This window comes from Enoplosus armatus, chromosome 3 (assembly GCF_043641665.1).
Source record: "Enoplosus armatus isolate fEnoArm2 chromosome 3, fEnoArm2.hap1, whole genome shotgun sequence".
Lineage (NCBI taxonomy): Eukaryota > Metazoa > Chordata > Actinopteri > Centrarchiformes > Enoplosidae > Enoplosus > Enoplosus armatus.
In genome coordinates this window covers 7050530-7067953 of record NC_092182.1, presented here as the reverse complement: position 1 = coordinate 7067953, position 17424 = coordinate 7050530, and the positions used below count along the sequence as shown (strand labels likewise).

The following is a 17424-nucleotide window of genomic DNA, read 5'->3' as shown; positions in this document are numbered from 1 at the left end:
AAACCCCACAACTTATTTTCACTCCTACCTACAGTATATGATTGAATATGTGGCGAGTAATATCCCCCCAGCACACAGACTCTTTAATAACATACTTTTCCATACAACACATAAAAAAAGCATTTAAAGCCATTTCAATAAGCTTGAGTGCAAAGATGCCATAAGTGATAAATTATCTCAAATATACACATTAATAAACAGGTGAAAGCCAATTTAATAACAATGATAACTATGGTTTGTGTAGGACTTTACAAAACAAAGTGATTTATGAGATTTTAGATGATTTGGTTATATTTCCTCCCTGCGGGGCTGTTTCTCAACAGTACTGTATGCATGAGTATACAGTATGCTGACTTTGATTTAGTTCCAAATAGAATAATGATAACATATTAAAGTTAACATAATAGCAAAAATAATAGAATTAGTTTTTCTTGAACTCTAAAATTACATTTATCTATTTACAAATGATTTACTGAATGACAACTGCTGAGTGCATTTCAATGTTCTCATCTGATGTAAAAATGTGGCTTCTCATGGCTTATTAGATGCTGCTATGTATAAAAAGAGCAGTATACAGAGAGACTGACAGGTGCGGATTTGTTTGCCAAGATTTATAGAGCTAGTCATATGTTCATCAGTATAAATATGCCCACAAGCCAGGCAGTAATAAGTAGCCTCATATATGAATGCATGTGCAAATAGAGAACAACACAATTGGTGTTAGCAAATAGTACCTAAAGTTGCACACTTCATATCTCTGAGATGTGATGATGCTGGTGCAATAGTGTATTTGTACATTTGAACAATGGGTGACAAAGTTTTGTGTTATACGTTATATTTTATTCATGGTGGTGTGTATGGTGGTTGATTTTAATGTTTAAAATTGTACCTGTACATAGATAATCTAGACGTACCACAAACTGTGATCTTTGGGGTTGAATTTAGATGCTTTGTACTTCATGACCTCTCTCCGTTAAGACTCCGTGTCATACTGCATCCATTGTTATTGAGTTTAAGGAGATTATTAGATATCCAACATTTAAAATCTGCCAGGCAGCTTTACATGGAAAGTGAAACTTTTGGTGTCACTTGATTTCATAGACAAGGAGGAAATTTGACTATGGATTATTTAGCCAAGTAATAGCACACAATTGTAGAGGGCCTAGGTAAGAACCAGGAGGAACTCCACAATTCAGAGAGTCAGTTGAGGATAAAGAACTTTCAAGTGCCCTTTAGAAAGAAAGGGAATCAATCACTTGAGAGTGGTGTCTGAGAGTCCCTTCAAGCCCTAAAATACTGTGATAAACCATGAAAGCAGAACTCAGATCAAGTTGAAATAAAACAGTCCATTCACCAGCATCGAGCAAGGAGGAGATCATTAGTGAATTAGCCCAGACGCCAAATGAGGTCATGGACAACTGAGGCTCGAATGCCAAGACAATATAAAGGATCTGGCAGAGAATGACCACTGGTAACCTGGTAACTATATATATATATATATATATATATATATATATATATATGCCCTGCACTAATGGGATGATAAAGGGCAGCTGTACAGACAGAAGACTGGCTCGGGTGACGGCTAGGGATAGGAGATGGTATGCAAACCGCAATTTACCACAAAGTCACACACATAGTATGCCCAACCATCTGACCCAACCTCCTCCCTAAGACTTAGTACAATGATATGATGTACATTACTTTTTCAGCCTTTGCTGAACATAAATATAAATACCAGTGAATTAATAATTGTCCAATTATAGAGGAGTGAAGTGTGTCAATTACCTGAAGTTGCCTCTTGATGAAAACGAGAAGGTAATTAGGGACGTAACAGCCAAAAATGATTTGTTTATGGCAATGAAATAACAATTTGCTTTTGTGGAACTGTGTGTATCCCTTCCTTTTAGAGTTTGAACAGACATGTTAGCGTTTGTTTGCATAGGATCTGCTGACAGGAGAGAAAAGCTGAAGGTAAAGCCTGGGAGGTTTATGTGTGGAGAACTGTATATCCACTAACCTTGCCTTTTACACTTCAAATTCCACTGTTACAAATCGACAATATCCTCAAAGCCAGGTTCCCTCAGTAATGAACACCTGTGAGCAAAAGCAGAAAAAAAGATGCTCTGATAAATGTGAAATAAATTATTTCTACAGATCAGGCTCCTTCATTTCATTAATCATCTTCTTCCCTTCACCATCCACCACTGAGCAAGAATTGCCGCTGCATACTTCTTCCAAATGAATTTTCTCCCCCTGCTTTAATCTTTCCTTCTTTCTTGCTATTTTCTTTCTCTCCTCCTGTCTCTGCCTCCCTGTGTCACTCTACCTTTCCCTCTGATAGAATGTTTTATGGAGCGAGTGTCTATGGAGAGTAGGTATACTAACACAACAACTCCCCTCATCAGATGAAGAAATGCTTGTTTTGCTCCAGTGAGAAATGTAGAGAAGTATGTAGGAATAATAGTGGACAAGGTCTCATTTTTTAAAGGGAAAGCAGAAAGCTGCTGGGGGGGAGGGGTTTAAATGGTATTTTGGTACTGCTAGCAGGTGCATATTGAAGCTTGTTGGCTGCATTGGCAGGAAGAATTTTATTAGCCAGAGGGAGAAACAGAAAGAAAGAGAACGACAAAATGAGAAAGAAAGACGGAGAGCGAGAGAGAGATATTGGCAAACGCTGCTGTTTAACAGGGCTGCCCAGATCCAAACACAGAGTTGGCCAGTGATTGGTCGGTTGTGGTTAGGTCTTGGCACAGGCTCCAGCGACAGCTGTTTGGAAATGATGGAAGCCCCTGAGAAGGGAGACAAGGAAGAGCGGGACCACGACAACAATCCAGAATCACTGTGAAATTCTGTTGTCCCAGTCCATCCTCCCAACACAGCTCCGACTGACGCAGAATGGAAAATAGGAGACTGTAACAAATCAACAACAGGAAACAAATTAAGATACAAATGGGAGACTTGTGTTGGTACTGCACATTGCTGAAAGGAACATGTAGTAATTGGATGCCTTCAATCTTAAGTTCTCCTCTGAGGCTTGTTTGTGGGCCTGTTTCATTTCACGCCTTCATCTCAGTCCAATGGGACAGATCATAAAAACATTAGGCGCCGAAGACAAAATGAAATTCAAGCATGCATGCCATTAATGCTCCTTACAAAAGGAAATATCAACAACTAAGCACAAATACAAATAAGCCTATTTACTGGTAATCAAGCCATTTTGTGCAAATATAGCTTGACAGTGTAGAAACACTAATCAATGTGGTAATTACTCTGCAGTTCCTGCTTAATGTGAATCTGGTCACTTAACATGTGGTGTGCTTTACCCAACAGAGATCCAGATGGCAGCTTCACTGTTCATGACTGCATTCCCATTAGATTATTACAGGACTATGTGAACAGAAAGGACACAGTCCAAAGGCATAAACACATCAACACATGGCTTAAAACAAATCCAGGAACAACTACAACACTGCACTTTTGTTTTTGCCCAGTTTTCAGGAGGTCTCTGTTAACACCTACTAGTTTACCCACTCAGGTACTCACATCACCCTTTGAGTAATCCAACAGAGGGAATAATACCCCCCCCCCCCCCCCCCCCCCCATCTCTTCCTTCATTTTGTTACACTGCTTTTGTACATTCAGCCCCTCTCTCCCCTGCAGATTGTAACTCTGTGGGGCTGTGCGCATCTGGCTGTCAAATCCCACTATGGCGTGTAAAGAACAAGCAGAGGTGATAGCAGCAGCAGAGATGGTCCAGGATGCCCTGTGGCATGGCACGGTGACCAGCAATTGAAGGGCTTGTTAACCATCTTCTCCTACTGGATAACTGGATAACAACAGCCAATCAGGAAGCTGATCACTTTGCACCATAGCTCTCTGAGACAAACATGGATGGACTGTATTCACACAAATCATAGCAAACAGGGTGCAGTTACAGCTCTGAGACAAAGTTTGTCCAGATATTCATCATCAAGTTCATCTGTCTGTACTCCCCCACAGCACCAACACTATCCTCACTGTCTGCCAGCTTATTTGGCCCCTCAGCTGTGTATTGTTTTGAGTAGCATAGGGCTAATTTTCTGTGAAATGTCAGACTGTGAGTGAGTCAGCCGTGGCAGGTGCGTGGGATTGGCACATACTGTAAATCTCTGGTTAACAGCATAATGAGTTAAAGGGGAGCTCCTCCATATGGAAGGAAATGTGTTGGAGGAAGACATACTCCACGCAAACAAGGACTGGTTGCTTTCACCATGCCTGCACGGCTCAGGCACAGTGGATACACACACATGCATACAAAGGACAGTGGATGTCTTTCTTTCGGAGAGACAGCAGATCCACTTTGTGAGCAAGTGAAGTGATCCGGCTGCAGATGCAAGTTTGTTTTGGTGGTGGGAAACAAAAAAAAAATGAAACCCCGCTCATCACCACAAAAACAGGTAGAAAGAGAGCACAGCCAGCTTGTAATGGATAATATGGTGATTGCAGAGGGTGATGAGGCACTCTGCCTTCTATTAAAAGTGCTGTGCTCGGAGCACATTTCACTCTCACCCCTCAAATGCTGGGGGGCGATGACTAAAAGAGGCACATTCAGTCATCCTCCCTCCACACCCTCTCCACTCCTCTCACACACGTGCATGAGCACATGGGTACGCTCAGACATGTTCAAAATGAGCTGAAGGCTGTACTTGCATGTCACTTGATGTTGTGGATGGGAGGTTAGGATGTAAAGAGGGGTGGGTTGATAAAGCATGCTTCATTTGCTGATGAAGTCTTGATGCAGAAGTGGGCAGTCTTGCTTTAAGACATGTGATCTCTCTCAGCTCTCTCTCTTTTCCAGCTGGGCTACATTGTAATACACACACACACACACACACACACACACACGCTCACTCACACACTCTCGCTCTGCCTCTCTGACACAGACTCTCTACTTAGTGCGTTAGAGAGAGGACTGAGGCTCACACTATCAGCACAGCTTCTCAATGGGGGGACGCAGCCAAAAGCAGACAGAGCAGTCATTCCACTGGAGCCTTCCGCTGCACGCGTGAGAAGGAGACGACAAGTGAAGAGGGTGGGGGGCTAAATTAGCTCCCTGTCATCACAACATAGGAGTCCTACTGACGGAGAAGAGACACAGACTGAAGGAAGGAGAGGACAAGAGATCTGCTCGTGTGTGGCTCATCCAGCAGTGACATGATCAGTCTCCCATCCCTCAAATCCTGGCCAGTTTGTGACATAGACCCCCGGGTGTTTTGCTTTTGGTGACTGTTTGTGTTGGATTTCAAAAGGAACTGAGCAGCGTGGGGGTCCAGAGGAGAGACTCTTGAGGAAAAAAGGACAGCATTTTTAGCCCCCCTTTTTTGAGCGGTGTTCAGCTTACCTGGTACTGGAATTTCAGGTGGGAATCCCTGGCTTCAAAGTATGGATGGATTTAAGACAGAGGAGTGAGTCTGCTGGGCAGGCAGGCAGTGATTCTGACTGAGCTCCTTTCCTCCTGAATACACTGCTCAGGTAAGGGTGTGGGACTTTCGAGGAATACCTCTGGTGTTTGGGGGGGGGGGCGTTGATTTACTAGGACAAGGACAACAGCATCTTAGGATACATTTACCACAACAACATTGAGCAAAGACGATAAGACTGCATTCAAGTAGTGAAATGTGAAAAACAGCTTCTACTAAAAACATCCTGTGTATAATACAAATATTCCTTTAGACCAATATGTTATACACATGTCAAACATGTTTAAATGGAGCAAAAAGGTTGCATTCAGTGTACACAGTGAAATGCATACTTTACGATCATGGTATTTAATGCAAATCTAGTTAAGATGTGTTACAGGAGCCTGTATCACCTCGATCATCCAGAGTGCTTTACTCGTTTTGTATGACGACCAGACATTTTTTTTTGTTGTTTTTTTGTGGGAGTCATCAGCTGAAGTCGTCTCCACAGCGGAACAAGTGCAGGCGAGGAACAAGACGAGTCTCATTTTGTTAAGTCAACGTCGCACACAGGTGCATCAGTGGCTTATGCGCCTGCAGGTGTGTCTGCTGTTTCTACTCCTCCACCGCATTTACTATCTCACGCAGGACCCGCCAATTACGCAGAGAGGAGAGGAGCTGTCCCCTCTCCTTTTATGTGACACCACAAAACTGAGAGCAAACATCTTTGAATGTGTCTTTCTTTTTACGCACGGAAAACAAGACGGATATTTATATATATATATATATATATATATATATATATATAAAATGCTGTCTTGCGCAGAGAAATGAGGCTTAAGAGTTTGGTTCTGTTCATCTGGAGAGCTGCTTTCTTTCCCTCTGAAGTTCCTTTAAAAATGATGCCCGTTTTATTTAAAGTCTGCGTCTGCACCGCTGGTAAAACGCGCTGCTCGCAAGGACCACATTTTATTTTCGGTAAGAATGAGCGGGAGGAGCTCAGAGTCTCTCTATGCAATATGCAGTTAAGCATGCAAGCGCAACGGTTCTCTTGAATATGAAGCCAGCTTGAGGAACAGAAATGCTGTGTGGTCATAAAAAAAAGAAGATACACACCCGTGGGACCAGTTCACATTTCCACAAACCCACGGATTATGGTGGATTTAGTGCAGGGGTGGGGATTTACAATGTGCTGTTAATAACTATATGCTTAATTTTCGCTGAATATTTAGCAGCCTCAATGTCACTGAGGGCACAGAACGCAACATTTAGCAGCCTAATGGCTTTAATCTCACATGCACATCCAAACACAAAGTGGTCTAGTTGGAGCAAACAGGCAAACGCATTGGATCAGGCCTGCTTTCATGGCACTTTCTTCAGACATTTGAAATTATACAGACTCCTTATTTAAATGTGACATTGCCTGGGTTTGAAGTTCATATTAAAGAAACTCCCTGGGGTTCATAGTCTGCTTTATATTCTCTTGCGTATTGAGATATGGGAGAATCAAACATTAAAGGAGTAGCTATTAGATTCTCAGTCACTTATTAGAGCATCAAATTCACTCAGAAAGTCTGCACCTCCTTGAAAAATGTAAAAAAAAAAGTAAAACAAATGCAGTCAGTGCCTGTGATGTCTGAGATATCTGAGTGATGAAGTGAGTGATTTGGGGGGGGTAATATATTCTTCGCAAAACCAATGGTCAGCCCAAGGGTTATTCATTTTTCTAAATAGCCATCGACAGTCTCAGTGAATAGGACGTAGTCGGCAGGGAGCCCGAACACCAAGCCACAGTTTGATTCAGAGGAGGTGGGGGTGATGCTTTTACATTTTCCCACCGAGGGGTCCTGAATGGAGAGAAGTGCTAACAACACCTGGAAAGGAGGAGAGCCTCATTATTCAATGAGGGCTAAGGCGTGTCTCCATATGCTGGCCCTCACCAGCCATTAAGCAGTCGCTGAGCAAATCTGCAAGAGGGCTGTTCGTGCTCAGAAATGATAAACTTTTAGAATATTAAATGTTTCTGCTGTTGCTGTTAATGGAACTGTAGTTTTCATGAAGAGATGACATGGCTCATTATGAAATTATAACAGTCTGACAAAGAGATTGCAGGAGGTTATTTTCCCTTTTCTGCTTTTGGTTATTTATTTTTGTGCGGTACAATTCCTTTTCAGACTACAGCAGGTTTGGACAAGACAGATGTTGACAAGATTAACTTTGTGTTTGATTATTTGTTTGAGTCTTTTGTCTGCAGGGTTTTTTTTTTCCCCCTGGAAGCCTCTATTTCCAGTTTTTATTTTCATTCCTAGTGTAAATACCCACACACATCCTACTAGTAGACATGTTGGTCTAAATATTCCTAGGTGACATCGGAGTCTATCAGGAGAAACATCAGTATACTTCTTTGTTCCTTTTGTTTGGCACATTAAAGTAAACACAAAGTGTGTGTTGTAAATATGTATGGAGATACAACTGTAATACAACTCTGTCCCTGTCTCCCTGTTGTTTCTCCCCCTGCCGTGTGTCGTCCTGCAGAACTCGGCCTTACCATGTCCTGGTTGTTGGCCATGTGGATTAGCCTCGGCTTCCTGCTGCTGTGCCAGGCCACAGTCTACCAGACCATCCAGCAGCACCATGTCGCCCGGCCCGGTCGCACCGACATTCTCACCCTGGGTATGTGTACCTCTTTGTCAGATTTCGATTTCATGTTACGGTGCGAGACGTTGCCTTCTCGATGTGGCTGGAGCTCTCAGCTTTGGCTGTTTAAAAAGCAACAGCAAGAGACTGCTGCAGTATGTCAGAATGATTTGCCACGGTACAATACTGTAACATGGTGATTCACTGTGCTCGCAGTCATACAGGAGAAGCAAAGGAGAAGACTGCTAATTGTGCTTCTAATTGCATGTTATGTATATATAGTTATACTATCTACCCATATATATTTAGTGCTATTTATGTAAGAAATATGTAGGCTGTACATATTGTTAGGCTTTGGTTCTTTGGCTGAGCTGCACAATTCTGTTTGAATGTGATCGCGCGAACCTTGTTAGACAAAGAGCATCTTCAAACACTGTGAGTTTGCTGGTAGGGAGATGACTTGTGTGTGCAGCAAGGAGACTACTACACCCTGAATCTTGCTGGCAGACTGTACGAGTAGGACAAGCTGTAGGCAAAACTCCCTATTACTGTGCTGGTAGCCAAGGGAGCTTTGATCACTGTGGCTTAGATGGAAATGACAATTATGTTTCCCTCTTTTGCACTGGAAACGTTTGGCAATTAAGCCCGACGCCTTCTGCACCGTAGGGGCAAAAGGGGAGGTTAGACGCTGAGGCGGATCTAATTCTCTGATTATGGAAAAGCTTACCAGTATTGCTTATGGAGTATATGGGAGTGTTACAGGGAAGGCAAAGGTTTTTCTAGAGCTTTCTTTAAGCTTCTAACAATGAGTGTGACTCCCATGCTGAACCCTCGTACAGAGTGGGGCTCTCTCCAGAAGCCAAGCGGCTGTTAAACATTGATGCTATCTTCTGCTTGGTTTCTTTTGTGTGTGTTGCATTGCCAGCAAAAAAAGGCAGTAATTGAAGCACAGCAAGAGGGGAAAAAAAGCATCATTGAATTCTCCAATGCTTGTGTTGAACATTGGTGACTTTAAGCAGCATGTCAGAGAACTGGCTTACTTTTGCTGTGGAACAGCTGACACATAAAAATCCCAGCTATGATAGATAGAAAGTTCTCAAAGTATCCTGGTCCCGTTAATTGGAACAAGAGGGTGAAGGATGAGCGACAGAGAGCTCCGAATGAATTTTTAAAGGCTGGATTCCAGTTTTTCTGTTTTTTTTTCTTCTTCTTTTTGACTGGTTGGCAAGTCGAGCTTGGTGCCAAAGATGTACAAGGAAGTGCAAGGCTCAGTAAGTGTCTCTTGAATAATGCAGTGGTCCCAAAGGGGAAGAAGGGAAAAAAATAAGAGCCCCCCCCCCCCCACACACACACACACACACACTCCAACCACCACCCCCAGCATAGATCTAGAAGAGTCATCCAGGCAAAGGATAGTTACGGCTGAGAGTTGTTCTCTGGGAGGTTTCCTGTCAGACAGATCAACTCGCACACTTACTACATACGACACTGATCGCACATTTACACACCTTTTTCTCACTGTGGTCATTACAATGTGGCACTTTCATGGGTCCCTCTGGGGATACTGGAGCTGTGTTCAGGACACACCAGGTCTGAGAGGATGCAAGCTTACACTTAGTGACGGACAATAAACACACACTCATTGTTGATTTGATGATGATCTTTTTACGTCAGTATTATTATTATTAGACTGATTCAGGCGGAGCCGCTACGTCACATAGAGGTAATCAGATGTTTTTACAGTAAACCAGCATTCACACTGAGGCCGATCTCTGTTTGTTAAAGTGTTATTCTAACACAAGTACTCTCCAGGAAACTTTTAAAATCAAACAAACTGTGATGGATGACAGCCATAATTGGTGCTGACAATCATAATCCGAGGATATGTTATGATATTTTACTATCCTCATCAGCAGGCTTCCTAGGGATAATAGTCTATCACAACTGGGCGTTCGAAAAGCACACAGCTCTGTCTGTTTTTTGTTTTTTTCTCCCTCTGCTGCTCGGCAACTGTACAATTTACTGTATATCATGTTTTTTTTTAGAGGATTAAGCTGACATCAATCTTACTCAGCCGTGGAGTGGCGTTAACCGATCTAACCAGAGCTGCTCTCTTAGAATTGAAATGCTGTGATGAATATTTGAATCAGAATTGATTTTATAATTTGAGAAGCTCTCTGGTTTCATTGAGGCCAGAACCCTCAGATTTAAATAGATATGGCTATGTAGGATGTAGCAGGAGATGTCTTGCTTTGAAAAATCCATTGGCTTTCATGCTCTGCTGTTTTCCGTAATCAAATAATGCCTCTGTGTTTCCAAAAGATGATGAAAAGATGTGTGATATACTGTCTGCCATACAGAAGATGAAGTTGTAAAATGGTTTTGTTAATGAAGCATGAGATGTACAGGATTCAAAAAGTCTGTGCTGATAAACAGATTAATAGAAATAGTGCTTTATTGTAGACTCACACACGCCGCCCATTTGCTGAGATTATTGATTCATTATGTTTAAAATTGCTTGATGACAAGATAGGTGAAGCTGCCTTTCAATGTGGCATGAAGCAAGTCTCGGAGTGAAATATGGGGTTGGTATTTTGTAAAAAAAAAACATGTCCTGAAATATATTTTTGTGGCCTTGGCTTGCAGCCCGGCTGACTGTCTAAGAGACTGAGTACAGACTGGTACAAAAACTCACAAACCATCCCACATAGACAAAGGGGCTGTGTGGGTATCTGAGGAGGGGGAGTGAAGGTCCCGTTGAGCTAGGTACAGATGTAATCCTGCAGCCTGTCGAAGCATCTAACAATGTTTGAGAAATCAGCTTTTCTGCCTTCTGCAACAGTGAGCTGACAGTGCATACCAAAAAAAAAAGTGACTGTGTAGATAAAGTTTCAAGATTGCATTTATTTATTTTTTCCAAAATGTTTCCGTGACAAATCGGCGTAGTCACCGCTGAGGCGCAGATTGAGTAACGAGTCGCCTGACTGCTTCGTCACCTGCTCAGGAAGCGGCGCCGCTCTCTTTCCCATGAGCCTCTGCTTCGCTCAGCCTCCCCTGCGTCCCGCTAGTGTGGCTTGAAGATTGATGGCGGCCTGATTCTGGGCAGCCAATTCGGGTCTCTCAAGAAATAATCCACTACATTGACAGATGAGCTGAATGTGACATGACACACACAAGCCTGGCTCTGCACTCTCCCCACCTGCCAACACAGCGAGCAGAAGTGCTCACTGCCAAGACTGCACAAACCAGGCCACTCTTGACAGCACGTAGTGTTGGACTCCATCACAAGTCAGTAAAAGTGTAACCAATTTACATTGTCAGTGCATAGCTGGCAGAAGTTACTGTAGATTTGGGGTCTTCTAAAATCAAAATGAAAGTGCTCCCTGATGTGTTGTCTACTCAGTGTAATACAGTATTGTCATTAAGTTACGCTTAGCAGGTACAGTTTTTTTTTACCCTTGTTCAGCTGAAGTATGCATACAGTAGCCATGCTCATAATGTATCAATACCCAGAGGGGCAGACTGAATATAACAACGCTTTAGCTGCTGCTTTGTTTTATTATGACTCTGACAGGGCAGTTTAAGAGAGTCTCAGATCTAATAGAACAACATGATTCCTGTTCCAGGTGCAGCTGTAAAACTAACTCCTCTAGCCTGTTACGCTTTGATAGCAGTCTGTTGCTGACATTTTGTTTGACCATTTTTTTTTTTGTCAGCCATGATGACAAGGCAGTACAGTGTATGTGTGCACTACTACATAACTGTACTTCACATATTATTCAACCACTTATTATGTAAGTTCTCTAAAGTTGTCATAATCAAAGGCTGAGATGAAATGTGATTCAACTGTGAGTGACAGCCACGGCCACGCTGACTTTACATGAACATGAAAAATGTTAACGCATGACTACACAGAAAATGGGTTATGGTATAGTTGAGAAGGCTGATAACCAATGCAGTGTTGCTGCTGTTATGTTTTCATCCTTTGTTTTTGAAATGACTTGTAAAGTCTAATCACAGATAATTGGAAGGCATTGTTCAACGTGCCACACCGCTCCCTCAGTGTAGAAAACCCTTTGAGGTGGAAGAAAACATGTAATTACTTTGATTGGCCAAGCCGCATCTTATGGCCAAACTAGAGCAGCTTCACAGGCAAGGATGTGTTTGGTAAATTAAGAAATGCATCTGCGGCTTTAAGAACTCAACCTGTCAAAATACTGTAGTGCTCAACTTAAGATTTATGTGTTTATTGAAGCTCCAGTTTTTTAACTTTAGATCTAAGGATCTGAGTTTTTTGGAGAGAGAGGAGAATCTGACAAGATACAGGGTGTTGAAATAAACCTTGAACTTTGATTTAGGATAGCTCTCTTTTGGGAAATGAGGACACCGTAGAAGTCTGGAAGCCAAACATACGTGTACGTAACACAGTATGAATTGATTTTATCTTTCTTTCCATTGCTGAAACGGCTGGCTGCTTCAGAGGATTGATGATTTTTCTGGCAGCGTTTGGGAATGTTATGAAATTAGCCACAGTGGCTCACAAACTGAATGCACACACTGTCTTCGACTTGGAACTCTTTTCCATAGCTCTCAGACTCCTCATTACAAAAGCTCAGTGTTAGCGGCAGAAACGTGGAAGTGAACATGCACTTTTTTCCCCCTTTTTTTTATACAGTCATCTTCAAAGTGGTAATCTTGCAGCTTTGCTTCTTCTGTGGATGTGTGAGAGCTTTTGTGAACGGCAGATCCATCCATAGTACTGACAGGAGCAGCTTTCCACATAGGCTCGCTGTGTTTTTGTTTTGCCGTTAAATCAGCTTTATTTACATCCCCATTAAACTGTGGGGACTAATTAGTGCGAGAATTGATGGTGAAAGCAAATTCAATTAAATTACAGTCACCGGAATGGATGACGCCTTAATCATATTTTTGTAAATTGGATGAAAAGGAATTGTTTGATCCGGCTGGCAGCATTGGCTCATGTGAAAATACAGCATCATAGAGTATAAACCACATACATATGTATACACACACACACACACACACACACACACACACATCCTAGTCATTACTGTCCAAGGTTGTGGAATAGCCTATTATGTGGTTGGAGTAGGCAAGTTTTCATCCATGCTATTTAGTGACTAAATATTCACTTGTGTGTGTGTGTGTGTGTGTGTGTATCACGTAAATCCACCTCTATTAAACTATAGGGCGTTGGAAATCATAAATTATATATGACGCCTTCATGTTTTGAACATGGCATTTACAAAATTCTGCCTTTCGCCAACAAAGGAACTAAAATCCTATGATATACTTCCACATAGGATTATAATTGCTTTGAAAACAGTGGGCTTGGGTTGGAAGCTCATCAGCTCTATGTGATCCCACTTTCTATCACACAGCATGCCCTTCGCCGTAATGAAAGCAACCTTTCTAAAAACTAGGCAATAACTGCCTGATCATTCAGGTGCTGAGCAGCACCCTCTCCGCTCCTGGCCTCTTCCCCCCCAGCCCTCCATCCTCTTGGCCCCCCCCTCCCCCCTCCATCTCTTCGTCTCTATCGGCCCCTCAGACGATTTGTCATGGATCAGATGAGACAATTTGTCATGGATTAGTGCACTTAAATGTCTGTGTGATAGTGGAAGCAGTCACTGGAAAAGCTTAGGAATCCTATTACACTGCGTTTTATGGCCGGCAAGAGGGGAGGGAGGAGTGGAGGTTGAATTGGCACTTTCTATGGCCTGTGTGCCATTTCTTGACTTTTTCCTCCACACGCAATCAGATATTCACTTAGAGGTGAGCTCCACTGATGTGTCTAAACTGGGAAAAGTACACCCGAAGTTGTAAGTTCTTTCTTGGTTCACCACTTGCTGCATATGTTGCCATTTAATTGACCGTTCGCCAAGCCCCGCTATACTGCCTTTACTACCTGTCAAGCTTTCCGTTCTCTCACAGCACTCAGTTTACAATGATAACAGTGGCAGATGTGCCACAAAATCCATTATCATTTTTGAAACAATGGGTCCTTGATTTCACACAGAAGTAAACAAAAACAGGCTTGCAGGTAGTTAGCCAGACTTGCTAATGCACATCTGCGGACAAACGCACGGTTTAATCCACTCCTTCTACTTTTGCTCTTGTGTTTCTAGTTTTGTAAAGGCTAAAAAAAGACAGCGCTGTCCAAACTCCTTAGAGAGAGCTCTTATAAGAGCCTCATACACATTGCTTCTCTATGCAGAGACATTTAAAGCTTGACAGGCCTGCCTTGTTACAGCTGCTAAGCTGCGATCGGGGGCAAGGTTTAGCAAATAGTCAATTAGGACGTTGTTTGCCTTTTCAACATTGTTACAGTACAAACGTTCCCCCTACTGTATCTATTAATTTCACCATATTAGTGATACATTTGTGGCCAAATATGAGCAGTCTGTAGTTCAATTTGCTATGAATGAGTCAGTGACAAATAATCTGTCTCTCACTGTTTCATATTCTGTCTTGGCAAACACACTCTGATTCACCTGTGGCAATATTGCCGTGTCATTAGTATTTATTTACTCAGCTGTATTTCTCATCTCAAGCCTTTAACTGCATGTACTCTGATGCATTTTCTCCCCCCTCCACTGAGATTAGATGGTATTAGATTAGATCACATTCTTCTGTGATGTCAGATGGTATAGGAGCTATTTAACACAGGTGGCTCATTCCCCCAATTATTTCCAATAAATTGAAGGATATGAAAATAGACAAACCAGTCACACAGTGTAAGTTGTGTTCAAACAACCCATCAGTCTAGCAATAGTGTCTCAGCGTTAGCCTATTTTCAGCTGTCTATTTTAAATAGTCCTCTGTGTACTATTTTTCTGTCAGGTTTTATTCATTCCAGCTCCTTGCAGCACATCCATTTTGTTTATACTAAACAGAGCAGCAGAAAGTTACTGTATCATAGATCATTACCATCTTTATTCATACAATATCTTATGCAGCTTCTTTGTCACCTTTAGGCCCCTCAAGCCCTTCAGTAGCGTTTCACTGAAGTGAAATAGCTTGCTTATGTTAATGGAGCAGAGAGACACACTGCCAGGTAATTGTGATGCAGCAGAGCTACTTCGTGGCATCATTTAGAAGCACTGCGGGGGACAAATGTTACTCATTCAGTGTTTTGTTTGCAGAGGACTTGCTTTGCCCCAGCAACTCATTTACCCAGTGGCAGTCGAATTACATTGTCTTAACCATACTACTAATTTACTTTCTAAATTGTTTCACTTTGCTGGACTTTTTTTGCAATCAATTTTGTGGAACACTTTAGTGAGATTTTTCAAATCGATTCTTTTTCACATTGATTTCCACAGCCACAGTTCAGGAAATGTGAACAGACAGCCAACAGAATCCAATGAAAACTTGTATATTGTCTTTGCCATCTAGCTGGTTATTTCAGAGTACCCCGGAGCGTGCTATGTGGGTATCTTCCCTGGCTTCTCCTCTGACATGTTAAGAGAGACACAGACAGAATAATTGATCACGTTACACCTCTAAAGGTACACACACCTCACTTACATACACTCACAAAATCTGTGAAAACCACTTCATCTTTGCCCCTCTCTGTTTCAGAATTGTTTTCACACTCCTAATAACATGAAATTTGAGATGCACATATTCAATTTGTTGCCAAGGTGACTTGCTTTCTCAGTCCGGCCATTGAATCATTCATTCGAGCCCTGACAGGGGACAAAAATGGATTATGGGGTTTGGAATTATGGAAACAGAAATCCTCTTGCTTGAATATGTCCCCACCTGTCATACGAATGATTGAAAGTCTGTCTAAATTTTCCACCCGGGGTGCTCCGTCAGCATTAGCTGAGGTCTATTTGTCTTGTCTGATGTGTCTAGATGAATCTATGCGGCTGCTGTGCCGAGGCAGCACCGTATTGTCTTATCACAGCTTTATCTGACAGCAGACGCTCTAATAATGGAACTTAGGTTGAGATGTCACAGTTAACTGTTCATCACTGCTATACAGAATACAACACATGGACACGGCCAAATACCTGAATAAATAGACAGGATATGTTGTTTTGGTTTTCGCACTATTGTGTAGCTCGTATAAAATGTGCCAGTCACTTGTACTGTACGCGCGAGCACGGTGACAGACTGTTGAAAATGTAGGAGGACAATTAGTATCCACTGGCCCTGCAATGTATCTTCATTTGCCACAGTATCTCCAGCACATGTCAGGTTCACTGAACATGGCTCAATGCCCTCATACCTTCCTGCTCCGTGTCTGTTGGCCAGGAGAGTGAGCGAATGAAAGATGAGGTGGCACCTGCATGTGTCTGTCTGTAGCCTAATGACCCAGAGGAGCTTTCTGTCTCGCACACTGTCTCTCTCCTCACTTTTATGCTCTTTATCTTAGTCGTTGTCCGGACACCTCGTCTGCCTATAAGCTGTGCATCTCGTCTGCCTCGGGTCTTATCCCAAGTCTTATTCTTTCACTCACAAACTCCTCCTACAAGTCAGTTTCCTCTGTGGACTTACCAAAAAAGACACATTTAACTGCAACTATCTTGGGAAACTGAGCAAAGTTGGCAGTGTGTATTTGCAAGGAAATATTATTAAAACCTCAGGCAGCCAGGCAGGCTATGTAGGATTTTCTCTTTCTCATCTCACGTCCCAGAGGTTTAAGTGGTATGAGCTACTGAGCTTTTCCAACAAAAAGACCTTTTGACCTGCTTTCTGTAAGTTTTGTGAGTTGAGTTTAAATGAGGATTAATGCCTGCTCTAAGGAACTTGTTCAGCCTTTTCCCTGAAGGCATCAACGAAAGTACGAGGATGGCATACATGTGTACAAAATAGGAGTGCTATTGGAACAGAGCTGATAGACCTGAATACCTTTCCACATGCCGTCTTTGATCATAACATCTTTTGCTCGTCCTTGTGGATTTCAGTCCTCTCCAAGGCATCAACTGCAAGGCACACATGCATGCTAAATAAAGAGTGGAACTGTACTGATGTATAACTGGATCCCTCACCTCATCTTTTATCATAATATTTTGTTCTCTGTCCTTGTGGAGTTGAATCTGCATCAAGGCCTGTGAGCTTAGGTTCCTTCATGAAAGACTAACAAAAACATCAGTTTTTATAATCTAGCCGCCGCACTGTTACATTTGTAGGACATTCAGGTCTAAGTCTGGGTGCAAAATGATTTCATCCCTCGCATCCACAAAGAGGAGGAGCATGTCTGTGCCCAACATTTGGCCCAAAAGCAAAGTGTGCAGGTTAATGCATACTGTCCATACCACAGCAAATGTAAAAGCAATCAATGGGAATTCATGTTTAATCTCAAGACGCTGTT

At 42.3% G+C, this 17424-nt stretch overlaps 1 protein-coding gene across 1 annotated transcript in view; it reads left to right on the top strand.

The window, feature by feature from the left end:
* Positions 1-7990: 7990 nt before the first annotated feature.
* Positions 7991-17424, top strand: part of LOC139282932 (chemokine-like protein TAFA-1) — a 94312-nt gene continuing 84878 nt past the window's right edge. Inside the window, exon 1 of the mRNA XM_070902844.1 lies at positions 7991-8114. Within this exon, the coding sequence (XP_070758945.1) occupies positions 7991-8114 (124 nt within the window). The remainder of the gene's footprint in view (positions 8115-17424) is intronic.